Source organism: Electrona antarctica (genome assembly GCF_951216825.1).
Source record: "Electrona antarctica genome assembly, chromosome: 5".
In the NCBI taxonomy this organism is placed as follows: Eukaryota; Metazoa; Chordata; class Actinopteri; order Myctophiformes; family Myctophidae; genus Electrona; species Electrona antarctica.
Genome location: NC_136810.1, coordinates 12,391,914 through 12,408,749, shown reverse-complemented (window position 1 = coordinate 12,408,749; position 16,836 = coordinate 12,391,914). Strand labels below are relative to the sequence as shown.

Here is a 16,836-nt window from a genome sequence, read left to right as displayed (position 1 = left end):
GGAAAATGTACGTCATACGTAAATGAGAAAATCAGCTAACCAATCACAGGCAACATGCATTCTGATTGGCCAGTATAGATGATGCATAATGATGTATGATGATAAGAGCTGATAATTCCGCTAAATATGACGTAAATTAAACATCAAAACATTAAACGCCATTGACATTGAAGGGAAAACTTACGTCATATGTAAAGAGCAAATTGGCTAACCAATCACATGTTGGTGGGAGCGCTTGGCCAATAAGGGACCACCTTTATACCTTATGTAGCAATCAATGTCTAATGTCCGCTAACATAAATTGATGTACGATGACAAGAGCGCCCCTCATTTCACACAGGTGTGATTTTTTTGTAGTGGTTCCTACTACAGTATGTGTACTACAGTAGTTCCATACAGTATGGAAAATGTGCTGTTCTGGGTTGCCCAGGTTGTGCATGCAGTCCATGTAGGTTTAAATGCATGCAGTCCGCCAGCCAGACCAGAGGTATTTCCCACCAAGGAATATTTTCCGACCGAAAGACCCGTCTCTGAATCCACACGATGCCCCTACTGGTCTGAGGGAAAGTCTTTTCCCTTGAATAAACAAAACAAGGATGGCACAGCCAGTGTCAATGTGGCATTAATGGCACAAAAAACTGAAAAGAAGAGCCAGCCTATAGTTTCATCAGGGTTTGAGGCCTGCTGACAAATCTATAGTGTGTCCCTTCCTTCTGAACCACCTTCTCTATAGCAGTGGTTCCCAAACCTTTTCATTGTCAAGGACCCCCAAAATAATACCCCCCTATAACAGAAGATCTTCACGGCTCTAGCAGTGATTTTCTTTTTATAATTCAAATTGTTGTTTTTTGATTTTCAACCATTTTCATTTCAAGGGCCAGTTCTATCTCTGGGACCCCAATGTATATTGTAAAATCAAAGTTAATTTAACTGTGTAAAAATGGAACCAAATGAACCCATTCGGGTCCATTTGCTTCCATTTGTACACTCTCTGAGTTACAGATCCATAAGGGTCCACTTGGTTCCTATTTGTCTGGGGACGCCCTGGACCCCTGGGGGTCCCCGGACCCTACTTTGGGAACCACTGCTCTATAGAGAATGAACTCAATTTCAGCTCACATTTAGGCCTACTTTAGCCCTCAATTAGACTACTGTTTCTGTCTCAAAGGGCTTTACAGGCCCAAATACAAGTCTTGATCAGTAAGATCTTATACCACACCACAGCACACCAGTGCTGGCTAGACTTCATGGCTGCATGCCTATTGTTTGCTGAATCGACTTTAATTTTATTACCCTTTCCTGAAAGCATTACACGGGCTGGCCCGGATTTACATTTTGGAATGAATGCATCCAGTTCAAAATGTGCCAATCTACAACCTAAGCTCACAATAATGCTGAAGCGTGGCATGTTGACTGATTGGGTGGCTTGTAGATTTTCGGCTTTAGGTTTAGGGTTAAATGGGGCATTCATGAAATTGCCTTCCTAAAATGTTCAATGTCCTCACAACGTCGTTAATAGTGTTTCTGTATGCTTCTTATTTTCTTTCTTATATTCTTTCTTTCTTATTTATTCTTTATTTCTCTTTAAATGCCTCTTTATGTTATATGTAAAACACTGCCACTGCCAACAATGCCTTTGTTTATGGAACAAACAAGCCATGCACATGCCTCTATTTCTCCACTGTAATGTCCCAATTGAGTAAAAATTCACTAAACATGAAAAATATCCCACAAACTGTGATTAGATGTGAAATGAAGAGAATGGAGCTGCAGCTGATCCCATGTCAGTTATGATCGGCATAACTAAAACCCTGCTGTCATCTCCATTAATGAGACGCCACTGCAAACTCAGATCAGAGAGATGGTCATGTGAACAGCATGTCATATTGGGCCAATCAGGAGATGGCTGGCGGTGGGTGTTCCTGTTTGACAGTGGTGGGAAGTAACTAAGTAGATTTACTATAGATTTATATAGAAGTACTGCACTCGAGTAACATTTTGAGCCGATACTTTTACTTTACTGGAGTATTTATAATTTCCAATATAGCCTACTTTTACTTCTACTCCATTATATCTTGGATCCAAATATTGTGCTTTTACTCCTCTACATTAGAAAACTTTAGTAGTTACTTTGTAGATTTTCATTATTATTACAAAACATACATTAACCACTTTGGCCATTTGAAAAGAGCCAATCTACAAGCTCACAATGCGTCGCGATGTGACACATTGTGAGCTTGTAGATCTGCTATTTTCAAAATATTTGTATAGCCTACATTTGAAAACTTGAAACAGGACATTCTGCATATTGAGTACTTTTACTTTTGGTACTTTAAGTACATTTTGATGCCAATCATTTTGTACTTTTACTCAAATACATTTTGAATTCCAGACTTTTACTTACCTATAAAGTATTTCTATATTGCAGTATTGATACTTTTACTTACCCTATAAGTAAAGATTCTGAGCACTTTTTCCACCACTGCTGGTTATCTATGGGTCCAACAGAGCTGCACCTCGTGACTATATACAGTAACCTCTGTTAAAATCTCACCAAAGAACATTATAGCTAATGGTCACAATAGTGATGGCAGATATTTTAATGAGATATAGTACTGTTTGATGCTATAATCCTCCATGCAGAGCAGAGAACAGTTCTGTCATCTCAATGGAAGTCTGATTTAATAAGGACAACGGGCACATTGGACAGCCCACTTGGTGTTTTGTCTTTGATTAAACCAGTGCTCCTCAAACTGTGGCTTGGGATCATGGGAACCGCAAAGTGCCTCATGAAAAACGTTCCAACGAGGAAAAAAGCAACAGAGGAATGTATCACTTTTGTGTCAGATGCTGACTTCTATACATAGGCATGGCGAAATGTTCAAAGCAGGAGTCAGGACAAGTGAAATCGGAAGTGATCAAACAAAAAAAATTAATAGACAAAACTGGAACTGAAATGCTAGAAATTGTAATGGTCTTTGTGGAGCTATCGTTCCAGATTGGATTGGCATCCCAACATGAAAATTAGTTTATGTTTACTGAAGAGCTATAGAGCACCGAAGTCTGACGTCACATTCAGTAGAGGGCGCCAATACACAGGTTCATGGTTTTTTTTAGTTGCGTTGAGATCCCCATAGGGCGATTTTAGGTTGCTTCATATAAGAACTGTGTTTGAAAAATAAACCGACCACCCCGGCCTTTCTGTCAGGGGAGTGGCTGTGCGTCGTTAATGATGTCCATTCATATTTGATACAGCCAGTTTCTGGAGAAAATGGAATTAATGTGGCCGCAAAATCCTTGAAACTACATTGGCCCTTGGCTCTCAGGGGCAGATAAACTGGACTGCGTGGTACTGGGTTTGAGGCCCTGAAAACGGCTCCTGGGGACCTTCATTGGCTTGTGTTACATTTAGTTTTAAGATGATAAAATGGTAGCCTTGAGTGCGCTAAAAAAATACTATCCCAGGGGCCCTCAGGGGGTTAATCCGTCCCTGCATGGGGGACTCTATAGCAATGATTAGGCTACTATTGGAATATAGTGCTTCTAACCTTCTTATGTTTTTAACCAAAACATAATCACTTGTCTTAGACACCATTTAAACAAACACAGGATTTTACTGTTCAGTAGGAGTCCGGAAAAATCTTGAGATTCTGATAATTCATTCCTTTTCTCCTTGACCTGCTGTTGGCCATCCAGCTAAACGCATGGGAGGAGCCTTGGATTCCAGTCCACTTCACAATAGCGTCTGTATTTGAAGTGTGGAGGTCATCTGGAGTAGGATGACTTGCTCTTGAGTCTTGCCATGTTTAAAAATAAAGGTTATCAAAGTGTGCGTGCGTGCGTGCGTGCGTGCGTGCGTGCGTGCGTGCGTGCGTGCGATGGCTATGATACAAACATAACCAATTTTGTAGTTGTTCTCTACTCTGATCTCAGGAACTCGATGTTTGCTGTTTTTTGTGTAGGAAACAAAAGAAAGAGGGATATTTACTTAAAACATAAGTAAAATTAATAAAAATTAATATAAAAATGACCCCCAAGGCTGGAATGAGAGCAATTTACTCTGGTTTTCCTATACATGATGTGTGGCTACAGATTCAGAAGTGATACGGATTTGTTTCTCCTGGGTTATGCAGGCAGGCAGACAAGGCCATTATGAAAATGGGAGATGGAAACCTCACACACTCTGACCTCTGACCTCTCACAGTTTGTGGCAGCAAAGTGTGATGCCACATTTTGTCCACTACAAGATTACAGGGGAAGGAAATGGAATCATGCGCTGACAGCCAAATCAAGTTACACACCAGGGTACATGCATGCATGTTGCAGATGTACAATGTAGGCTACCACTTTCATATATCTCAAAAAAATACACCAGCTGGTTTGAAATTGTCCCCTCTGTGATGTCATCAGGTGATCGATGCCTATTCGAATGAAATAAATAAAACACTGACCAAATGTTGATAGTAGCTACATTATAGTGACTTTTACTTAAAACTGAATTGCAACCAAAGATGAAATTAACTAAAAGTGGCTTTGACGGTCAGTGCTGGAGATGGAATTGCATTGAAATCAGAGACCAAACAGCTCAGATAGGCCTATAAGGATTGAAATGCCCCTTAAAATAGAGTTCTTTGGCTTACACCCACTCTTTTCCTGACAGCAACCATGTCAATGACCTGCTTTTGGATCTTTGCTGACGCCCACCCACGTATGAACCTTTGAGTGCTCTGCACAATATGCTGCTTCACAACTCCTTTGACCTGCAGATTTCATGCAAGCTACTGTCATGGAGATTTCTCCCACATCTAGGAAAAGAGGCACGCACATCTGCCAGGCTCTCCATCAATTCAAAACATGGTATAAATCAGGCAACAAAGTATTGGGGTGGTTCAGTTTTAAGTGTTGCCAACAACAAAATAGCAACTTAATCTATAAATTGATTAAAAAATAGGAATTTTAAAAAATTCCAAAAAGGTAGCACATCCAAAAATTAAACAAACAGCGGACAAAGTACTCACATTTCCATTTCTTTATTGGCACACACCAAAAAGGAACGCTTACGCGTTTCGGCTATGCAGCCTTCATCAGAGCATAAATTATTGTAATATTAAATTGATTATTGTTGTTTTGTGTGAACAAATGACAGTAACGTCCATCTACTGTTAAACATATTCGATTTTTCCCTGATTTTTCCCTGGTTGTGCACGCGCGCACACGCACACACGCACGCACACACACGCACACACACGCTAAAAAAAGTAAAGGGGGAGGGGTTATCATTATGATAAGTGGGCCGCGATTGGACGACAGCTGAGGTCCACGTGCTACGGTTGAACGCCCTCTGTGTTTCAAGGCAACAACAAGCTGTAAGCCTGTATCCCAGCAGACTGAGCAGAGAGAGCACTCAGCACCGGAGTATCATTCAGCCGCTACAGTACACAGTTACCTACAGTAAAACAGTTTTAGACGGTCTGACGAGCGCGATGATGAAGATACGAGGTCGCTTTTTGTGTTCCCTGCCACTTTTCGCGTGTTTGGTTTTCGGTGCCGTTACCAACGTGCTCGGTAAGTTAACAGGCTACTGCTGCTGTGTTACATTTTGTTTACAGTTGTGCAAGTGTGCAATAAAATATGGTCCTGAAACACGTGTGTGCAGTCGGGATAGACGAAAGTAAAAGTCAGACTTAAAAATACATAGTCTTGATCCATCCTCCAAGGCTTACGTTACGTTTAATATTTGTATGGAAAATGTGTTGCTCGTTTGCTGGAAATGAACTTATTTTTCATTGGGTTGGTAGACTACATAGTAGCCTATGTGGTGGAAATCGAAATCCCAAACTTGGCAGCACTAGCAGGCAGCAGCAGCGACCGCTATAAATTAATCACCGCACAAAAGTAACGGAACGCGACGGGCATGGCTCTGCCTCTGAGGGAGTTAAGGGCTGGATGAATGAGAGATTCTGTTTTCCACACTGTGACATTTTGCTATAATATCTATTATCATTTTGTTATAGGCAGAAAGGAAACACGACAGCTCTTTGTGTTGTGTGGCAGTGGCATGAATGTAGATGTGGAAATGTTTGAGATGTGAAAAGAGTTTATAGCCAGGGGGGAGTGCATGTGTCCTGAGTGCTGGCTGCTGGTGAAGCTATTATGTTTGTTCACGCCATTGGCATTGCATGCTTTGTTTGCGTGCGTGACTGCATGTGTCTTCAATGTATGTAGGCTAGAAAGGATGGACACATTAAATGCCCTCGTCTGTTAGACTGTTTGTCTTTTTGACCGACAGACAGACGCATCACTGACACTCATCATCAGTCACAGACTCAGTCACACCAGACATCATCAGTGATGATCTTAAAATAATTATCCTGTGTGATGATTCATTACGCAGGATAATTATTTTAATATCTAAAAAAATGTTTGTTTTGGTATAAATTATTTCATTATAAGTTTACAAGAAATCAGCCACTGGAGCACATCAGTGTTCAGACTTAGTTTTTCCATCTTCATTTTAGGAATGATTGCAGCCCAAAATAGCTGTGATTTTTGATGTTCTCAGTGTGATTTTCACACTGAACACTGTGCGAGTGACATTTGCAGATTGGATCCCTGGGTGGGTTAACCAGTAGTAATGAATGAATGAATATTTGTGTAGGCTAGTCATACTCATAGGCATAATTGCATTAATGCTCACGCACCATGCCCTTGTTTCTACCTTGTTATAACGTTATAAGTTGCCTGCTGTATGAGCGTACATGGCATGGTAGCTCCTTTCGGAACCCTACGTTAAAGTTTCTGACATTTTGATGACTTTATGTAGGGTTCCTTCTCACCGGATTCAAGCGACATGGGATGCAATCTGATTTCCCCTGACTTACCCCAGTGCTGCGGTGTGGGTGTCACGCTGACATATTCCAAAAGAAGCATATGGACGCTATAGGATACAACGAACCCTCTCACCCCCCCCCGAACGGCACAGAAGCCGTTAAGTATTTTTAATGTTTGTACGACCGTTTTGGCAGCTCTGAAATTCTCTCTTGTTGACATCCCATTGTACCGCCTCCAGCATCTCGGTTGGCTAGCAGCGCCTCCCTACGCGCCTCGTAGGCGCAGCTAGCCAACCGTAGGCGCAGCTAGCCAACCGAGATGTCAACAAGGAGGGACCGAAGAGAGAATTTCAGAGCTGCCAAAGCGGTCGTACAAACATTAAAAATACTTAACGGCTTCTGAGCCGTTCGCGGGGGGGGTCAGATGGTTCGTTGTCTCCTATAGCGTTCATATGCTTCGTTTGGAATATGTCAGCGTGACACCCACACCGCAGCACAGGGCTAAGTCAGGGGAAATCAGATTGCATCCCATGTCGCTTGAATCCGGTGAGACCGGACCCTACGTGGTAGGTCCAAAGGAGCTCAACCCGGGGGGTCCGGAGACGGGCTAATGGCATGGTAGCCTTGATCCAAGACAGTCATATGATGACAGTCTTGATCCAAGCCTTCCAAGGCTAGGTAGGCTACATATTTTCTAGGGACAGTGTAAACTGTAAAGGACTTGGGTCAAGTAAGAACACAATTGAGAAAGTCTTCCGATTTCTGTTGAGAAAAATTAAGTTAAATTCCTCTTCTGTTTGTAATTATTGTTATTTGGAAACATGCAACATTGCATCATAATCATGCCCATTCATTTAGACGTGCCCACGTCACACTCGGAGGTAAACATGGAGCAGTTCAGATTCATACAATTGATCCATTTATTCATGATCTGCTCATTATTCTATTTTAGATAAGATATTTTTGGTCTTTTCTGCCTTTATTGATAGGACATAGTGGAGATAGACAGGAAACAGGGAGAGAGAGACCGGCAGCAAAGGTCATCGGGATTCGGGACTCGAACCCGCGACACGGGTGACCCCACTGTGTTTACTGTTAGGGCTTTGTGCATGGGTGCTCATACAATACACCGTGGGACATCTTTATGATTGAATACATATTTAATATAAAATGTCAATGTTATTTTCCTGTGTTAGTTAAGAGCTCAGTGCCTGTCCAGAGAGAGTAGGTGTGGCCGCTGTAGTGAGTGAAGTTGAGTCACTTATCTAGATGTGACACAGAACTCCCTACCACTAATAACCAACCAGAACTTAAGTTTCAGCAAGGATAAAAACCTATGCCTTAACTAACCTTAACTCTAAGCCTAACCTCATAAAAAACAATGCCTAAACGTAACCTTAAACGTAACCCCTAAACCTAACGACAAACCTAAAATGGAAAGTTTTTGTGGTCAGAAACATTGTCATTGAACGTTTCTGGAGAAATGTACAGTGACAACGTTTTCTCTGGCGATTGGGTTAGGAAGAAAGGATGGAGAATAGACAGAAGCTGCACAGTCAAATCTGTATTGTTGACTCTGAGAGAGAGACTACACATTTGTACAGGAGTTATGCATATGGGTAAATGAACACTGATTAGTTTACTGCGTGCGCGCACGCGTGTGTGTGTTCAGTCATGTGCATATTTAGCATGTGGTGAGGCTCTAAGGACAGTGATGTAATAATCTTGAAATAAATAACTGGCTGGATGGAATATGCTGTGCAACATCATGGTCCCTGAAGGAACCTTTACCCTAGCGCCACTCTTAGGCCAAAAGCCACACTTGCTCTTGGACCTGCACAGCCTCTAGGAGCGTGTTTCTATTTTGACTGTCTCATTATATATTTATGTTTCTTTATGTATATATATGGATCTGCGATGGATATGAGAGAGACGTACTCGGCAAATGAGGAAGAAAGAAACTAGATACTCAGAGAAAGTGAGAGAGACATGCATGCTCAGAAAGAGAGAGAGAGATAAGAGGCTGGCACAGCAGGTGTTCTGGCCTGGCTGAGGTCAGCTGAAGCTGTGTCATTGATTCAAAATGTGCAGGAGAGGAGCTGAGACAGCAGTGTTTTCTATTGCACAAGTAAACATGAATAAAGCAGCAGGTTAGAACTCACTTGTCCCTCTGCGTTGTAGCTGTGAGAGTGGAGTGGAGGCACACTGCTTAACATGTCCACTGTGAGAGAGTGAGCTCAACCAGCTTGGGCTAAATATAGACCCACAGTAGAGTGGGCCAATGGCTTGGTGGGTGTGTATAAGCAAGGGCACGTGTGTGTTTGATTTCTGCCAGTTCTGTACCGTACGGGTCAATTGTTGGTAGTGGTACACACACAGGGATACATTTACACTCGGCATCTTGCAGTGTAGGTTTGTGCACTATGGATCATTTGGGTGTGTAACTAGAGAGAGCATGCATACAGTGCAAATTGTGCAAAAGTACTAGAATGTACGTCTTTTTGTGAAGATTCATACACGTGACATGATGGGTGCGTGTTGGCTGGGACTAGGGAACAAGTGAGCAAGCTTTGCGTTTGCGTTGTGTTTTTTTTGTGTGTGTGTGTGTGCGCGTGTGCGGTCGTGCGTGCGTGCGTGCCATGTGCGCGCGCGTGCATGTGTGTGCATGACGTGCATTTGTGGCATTGTCTACTGTATTCCTTTGCGTGAGTTGGTTTCACACTACAGCCTGTTCTGACAAGTGTTTAGTCTGTTAAAGACAAAACAGCAGCTGTGTGTGTGTGTGTGTGTGTGTGTGGGGGGGGGGGGGGGGGGGTGCGTGAGTATACTGTGACCCATTGGCAAAAGCTATTGCTTCCGTTTGCCCTGAGAGTCTAGCCATCTGTCAGTATGGTGTCTGGAGTGTCCACAGAGCCCCGTCTCATTATATAGGACATTATATCTTCATCATTGTTCCCTCACACACTCCCCCTCTGGATATCCTCACTGACTTAGTTTATGTCGCTGAATTTTCAAAAGCTCTTCTTATCAATGTTTCATCGCAATATGGAATATCTTCTCATTTGGACTCATCCGTTGGCCCATTTTACAATCTGCTTTAATGAATAATTTACAGCCTGTTCTCTAATCTTATACAGACATTCAGACCACCAAGTGAATGTGGTACAAAGGACCTCACATCACATAGAGCTCAATGAACAGTCCAAAACAGTCCTATTACATTATGAATACATGAGTTCCATTCAAAGAGCCTCTTGATTCAGTTCAAACCCTTTCATCCCTATCCGAGTTGATCAGATTTGGATTTGGAGTGTTAAATATATTGTTTGATTAATCAAACTCGTATTTCTTTTTTGGCATATTGATTGGTGAGATAATTATGTGATCTCGGATTGGATATAAAAGTGATCCCAGTCATGTTTAGTTATCAGGTATAGTTATAGTAGGTAGGTATAGTATAGTTACCTGACCATAAGTGTGCAAATGTTGGGTATATGTCACCGGTATATGTTGGGTATATGTCACCGTATACTATCCAATTAGATGAGGGCAAAGCGCACAAATACCTAGGAAATAACTTCCCTACCTACTCAGCCCAAAAATGACAGCCAATCGGATACCAAAGTATTATTTTGCATGGCCTAATGTAATCCTGGACGCTACACCTCATGCTTCCTTCCAAGCTGCATCTTTTCACCTGACAAGGGGGAGTTTCCTCGGCCGGACGTAGCGTGTGAAAGGAACACATTATTCCAACCAGTTCCTTTCCCCTCCATCAGCACCCAGGCTGGCCAGGGGGAGACCAGACCAGTTTAGAGACCAGGATTACTGCATGTTTTTGTGAGGATACCTACCCTAGGGGACACGGGGAGAACATGCAAACTCCACACAGAAAAGCCCTTTCGCCGACCCCACCTCGGGTATAGGCGCTGATGACGGAGGAGAGAACACACCCACAGCGTCCCTGCCGGGAATCGAACCCAGAACCTTCTAGCTGTGAGGCGACAGCACTACCGACTGTACCACCGTGCTCCCTAATAAACATTTTTCTAATATAGATTTTGCCCAAACATCACGAAACTTGTCTTTTGAGATTTTTCATACTCCATCCTGATTGGCTAAGATTGGCTTCCAAAGTTCGCAGTAGTGGTAGAGTGTAGAGTAGAGTGAGTATTTTTTAGCGGCAACTGTGTGTGTCTGTGTGTGTGTGTTGGGTGGGGGGGGTATTTCTAGAGTGGCAGATGGCTCTATGAGTGGAGGAGAGAGTTCAGATTACACAAAGTGCACCTGCAGGCTGCAGCATAGGTTCTCTCTCTCCAGTGATGTAAATAGGTTTTCAATGTAATGGGTCCCGCGACCCAGGGGTGGTCTTTTAGATGGATCCCAGGGACATTTTACGAGTCCTACTTCAATGACGTTAGAGTACAGTACTGAGTACAGTATTGCATCCCAGGACTCCCGGAGGGTGACATGATTGCGTCCTTTCTCAATGCAGGCTATTTGCATCACTGTCTCTCTATGGCTGGTTTTAACACTCTTCAAACATGGCAGAATGCAAGTTTTACAAAAAATATGATGCATGCATGTAACAGAAGACTCACACACACACACACACACACACACACACACACACACACACACACACACACACACACACACACACACACACACACACACACACGTGGTGTGGCTCGTTAGACAAATGATCAGATTCGTCTGATAAAGCGGGCTACATGCTTCAACACAGCATTTGTCTCCGTGGCAGAGCGCAAGGCCTCAAGATCATATCTCTCTCTCTCTCACACTCACACTTTCACACACACACACACACACACACACACACACACACACACACACACACACACACACACACACACACACACACACACACACACACACACACACACACACACACACACACACACACTTCAGTTTTGTTTGCTGTGAAATGAAATCACTGGAGGTTAAGTTTCATATCTAAAGAACACACACACTGGCATTATGGCACATATGTGCTCACAAATGCATACTGATTTAACTACACACATAGACACACATAGACACAAACATCTATTATACAATTGAAAAGGTGTGCCCAAAACGCTGTTCCCAACCCAGGAACAAAAGCCACCAGCTACTACGTCACTCCAAGAGTGTCTGACACACTGCAACACACACTGCAATAACCCACTAAACACACTAACACGTCACAGACTTACCCTCCGCGTCGATCCACGGCTATCTCCTCATGTCGCGCAGCACGCCCACACTGAACACCATCCGCGTAAAAATTGTCATCGCACTGCCACTACAGCCGGCTCCCGTCCAGACTCACAAACAACATCAATATCAATAATAAACACAAACACGCCACAAGCACCGACACCCCCGCCTAATTTGTTGCCACGTCTATGACAACAAGCACAGAAACAATGCCATTCAACACGCTACTTACACACACTACCACTCGCTTACAATACGCGGACCTGGCAACACTACATCCCCTCTCCCATTTGCTCAAAGCCAACCACGTGACCCACGAGAGCTTTTATGTTTCTGCAACACCGGAAGTTACACGCTACACACACACACATTAGAAGAACAACACGAACACAACACTACACACACACACACACACACGGGCCACTGTTGCCAGGTCTATCAAAACAGGCCCAGAAACAAGCAAACAGAACCAGAAACAAAGCCTTTCACCACGCTACTTACACACACTACAACTCGCTTACAATTCACGACCCTGGCAACATTGTTCCCCGTCTTCCACAACACACACAGTCCCACACAGACACACACACACTGATTCGGACTTGGATGGACAGCGGCGCGATTACATAAATACACCGTTTAATTCATGCAAACACGACAATTGCACCACCAGTTTCATTAATGTAAACACGACAATTGCGCGACCCGTTTAATTCATGGAAACATGACAACTGCGACGCACCGAGGCGCATGGATTCTGTGTGTGTGTGCGTGCGGGGTGACTCTGAATTGGAGTGTTTATGTCAGTCAGCGATGCGAGCCGTTGTTATTCAGCCAGGAAAACAATCTAAACATTATATACTAACGTCAGCATCGGGCAGATTAACACACACAAGCGTTATTAGTTGAGTTTTCTTATTGAAGTGCCTCTGAATTGTAACGGTGTGTTTATGTCAGTCAGCGATGCGATCCGTACCAGCACCATATGCACGGACTGGAGAGAGGCGAAGTGTTTCTCTCCCTTCGGCTCATGTAGCCCTCATTGTAACTACAAATATTGTTCCCGAACAAACAATGTGGGGTCACTGCAATCCGCAATCCAAAATAATGTAGCCCTACTATAATGCAGTCAAGGTCCCCCAAAAAATATACTACAGTATGTTCTGCTCCATTCTCTACAGCTTTTGGTTTCCAAAAACAGTAATTTATTGTAAGCAAACAAAAACAGTAAACAGCAGTTTCATGTCTGCTTATTTTCATTTACATTAATTTCCTTTGATGTGAAAATACAACAAATAATAATAATACCCATCCGTTACTACATGTCAAGGGCACAATACTGGAGTGGAGTCTGTCAAATCCCGCTATTTCCTTCTTCCCATTGCGCTGCCCACGGAACTAGGATTCGCCGCCCGAAGGGCGGCGAAATTCTAGTATTATACAAATTGCATACAGTATATTACAGATCAGTACACCCTGCAGCCTTACTCTGACATAACCACATATTCACATGTTCATGCTGCACATGTACGTGCGTATAGTTCTTCATACATCACTGGCCTGAAAGCTAACTTGTCCTTTTGTAAGGACATTTCAAACGGCAACCTTTAATGAGCTCATTCCAGGGGTATTATTCCGTGTCATCTCTAATATTACCGAGTCCTTTCAGACTAAAGAGCTTTAACCTCTGGGTGCTCCCTCTGAACGCAGGCTCCTTCCCGCGGCCAATTAATTAACGTGAGACCGCCAAGTCGTCAAAGAGACATCAGGCCTCCTATTCTGCTCATTTCCCCCTCCCCCCACCATCACCATCATGTCCTCTCACTCTCCACTTATCCTCAAATGGCTTGCACTACCCCCCACCCCCTCCGCACGCACGCACGCACGCACGCGCACACACACACACACACACAGGCGCAGTACCCTCTAGCAACCCCACCTCAACTGAACTTATATCCCCCCAACCACCTAGGGAGCGACCGCCACACTATTTTTCTGCACACTCACGCAAACAGCGGCTCCCAAGTGCTCCATGTTCTCTCTTTCACTTTCTCGCTCACACGCACACATGACACAACATCCTTTGTTGTCATTACACCAGGCTACACTGCACGACTAATATACTACTGTCACATTGTCATGTCAGCCTGGTGTGTGTGTTTGTGCGTGTGCGTGTGCGTGTGCGTGTGCGTGTGCGTGTGCGTGTGCGTGTGTGTGTGTGTGTGTGTGTGTGTGTGTGTGTGTGTGTGTGTGCACATGCACCTGTTCTTTTCCACCAATTCTTCGAAACGATGAGCAGGCACTTGGCCGTAGGTTGACCCATAGAGCGGCTCTGATCCTCTCAGACGAAAGGTTAATATGGAGTGAATCCTCAGCCCTGTAAGCTTCTAGTCTTGCCACTTAAACATGCACTGTCATATTTGTCAGAATCTGGGGTCATTTTGTGCTCAATGTCTTGAAACCTTTCACTAACATACATGACCTCAGATCAGCTGAACAGAGATCATTATTCACATTCTGTCACGTCATTTCAGACCCACATACTGTACTAACGTAAAGCTGCAGGCCTCTGCAGAGTCCCAAGCGTGATTAGAGGAGTGAGTCATGGTGTGGTATTATTGTGGGTCTGCATGCCATGGCTGTGTGTTCTTTGTATTTGGACCTCATTCTTGGAACAGAGGAATCATGGGAAAGGCATGGAGCATGACTCACATGGACAGGGAAAAGTACAACAATCTGTGGCGATAGCTGGAGCAGACAGACATAACTCTGCATAACTCCCTGTCCCCATGGAGATTAAATGAGGCTTGCCACTTATTTATATATTTATTTTGGGAGGTACTAGTGCAAGTGAATGTTTCTAGCTCAGCTAGCAGCCTTCTAAGGAGCCTGGTAGTCACATTAAATCTGGTCTAGTGCCGTGCACTATCAGGCCAAAATTCTCACTTCTTTTTACGTAAGATATCTCAAAATCTAATTTGCCGTGAAACTTGCTGAGTGCATTCATGTGATTTTGGTGACCCTATGGCCTTAATTTCCTCTTGGGCCTCTTTCTGTGACTATAGAATATTTGTCAACCCCCAAATAGTAACACTTTTACTTGTCCCTGTTAAAAAGGCTTAGAGTTAGACAAGGGTAACAAGACTCAGTCACACATATGTATACGGGACCTTCGGGGTAGAGTGTGCGGTTGTGGCGTTTTTACGCAACACTTTCAGCATGTCTGAAATGTTTTATCGTTATGCATATTGCGTTATATTGTCTGTTTTGTTTCAAGTTTCCTTGGGGACTAAGGAAGGAAAGTAGCTTTTGCTAAATCCGGCATTTACACTTGCTCCTCATGATGTGTATGCTATGTATTACACCTGTCTTGTGTTCATTAAAGGACCACTTCACCACTTTTCAACTTCTCTTCCTATAATTGGTCCTAACTAATGTTCATGATAAAATACCACCATTATTTCCTACTCAGTCTGTGTCTCATAGGAAGGCTGTGGGCAGTTCAGAAACCCGTCCACCAGTGACATCATCGATGGTGAATCCAAGCTAATAGAAACGGCAGGCTTTTTTCCCCTGAAAAGTTGCAATGCAAAAGTTGAAGCCATCGTTCTCACAATAATAAAAATCTAAATATATTTTAAACCAAATCTTGTTTAAAAAAAAATCTGCCTAATGATGATGTCACTGGTGGACGGGTGTCCGAACTGCCCAAAGCCCTCCTATGAGACACAGACTGAGTAGGAAAAAATGGTGGTGTTTTATCATGAACATTAGTGAGGACCAATTATATGAAGAGATGTTGAAAAGTGGTGAAGTGGTCCTTTAATGTTCACTGTCTCAACCAAAAAAGTAAAGTAAATAAGCATGGACACAGTTTAACAGTTGAACTTTGCCCGGGCGTCAACCAATAGCAAAGAAGCACCGTGGTTGACCCTGTACTGGCAGGCATTTCACTTTCAGTTTTCATTCAGTGAGCCAAACACAGTTAGGCAAACAAACACATCAGAATACTCTCACTCACTCTCACTACAACGCACAATGCAACACTGCAAATTGGGGCGCATACTTAGTTTAGACTAGTCATTGGCTAGACCAATTTGGTCCAGTTTTGGTTCTAGCTTCTAGAGGCCGCTAGTGAGGCTTTTAATCTCTTCAATCTCTTCGAGTCTCGGTTACCATTTTAATGCTTTATGTAAAATACTTTAAACACTGAATTACCTTTGTGTGTGACCATGAGGAAATTGCTCTCCACTAGGCCTCCAGAATTATGTTGTAATGGTTAAGGAACCTCACATTAATCTCCTGTCTGTCTCTCCTACACTTTGTACTTCTCAGCTTTCCTACTGTCTTTTCCCCCATATGCTGCCTGTCTCCCTCTTAGTTTTCCTACTGTCTGTCTCTCCTACGCTGGCTTTCTCTCAGCTTTCCAACGACATGTCTATCGAATGCTGTCTCCCTCTCAGCTTTCCTACTGTCGACCTGTCCTATGCTGTCTCCTAACTACTGTCGGTCTCAGTAAAGATGATATTTAAGAGGAATGGACTGTCCACTTGCATTTCCTTTTGAATTGAAACTCTCTCAGCAGTTGACTCAACACCAAGCTAATGTTGTGTACTGTATAGTTAACAAACAGTACTGCTGGATTAATCCCACCTAGTATTTCTTTTCACTAACCTTTGAAGAAGCACCCGGTCATTATTGTCGTTCCTTTTCACGAAAATCCACTTTAAAATGGTGTGCTTGTTTCTAATGGAGTTTAAAAAATGATCCGCCGTGTGACAAC

The 16,836-nt window shown here is 43.2% G+C and overlaps 2 protein-coding genes across 7 annotated transcripts in view; one reads left to right on the top strand and one right to left on the bottom strand.

The window, feature by feature from the left end:
- Positions 1 to 12,418, bottom strand: part of LOC306923417 (monoacylglycerol lipase ABHD2-like) — a 46,761-nt gene extending 34,343 nt beyond the window's left edge. The window contains exon 1 of the mRNA XM_079501498.1: positions 12,050 to 12,418. The gene's annotated coding sequence lies outside the window, so the exon portion shown is untranslated. The remainder of the gene's footprint in view (positions 1 to 12,049) is intronic.
- mfge8b (milk fat globule EGF and factor V/VIII domain containing b) overlaps positions 5,365 to 16,836 on the top strand; it is a 48,931-nt gene continuing 37,459 nt past the window's right edge. For all 6 annotated transcript variants that reach the window (XR_013790060.1, XR_013790061.1, XM_079501495.1 and 3 more), the window contains exon 1: positions 5,365 to 5,565. Coding sequence is in view for 4 of the 6 variants with exons in the window: in XM_079501495.1 (XP_079357621.1) it covers positions 5,484 to 5,565 (82 nt within the window). In the remaining 2 variants the exon portion in view is untranslated. The remainder of the gene's footprint in view (positions 5,566 to 16,836) is intronic.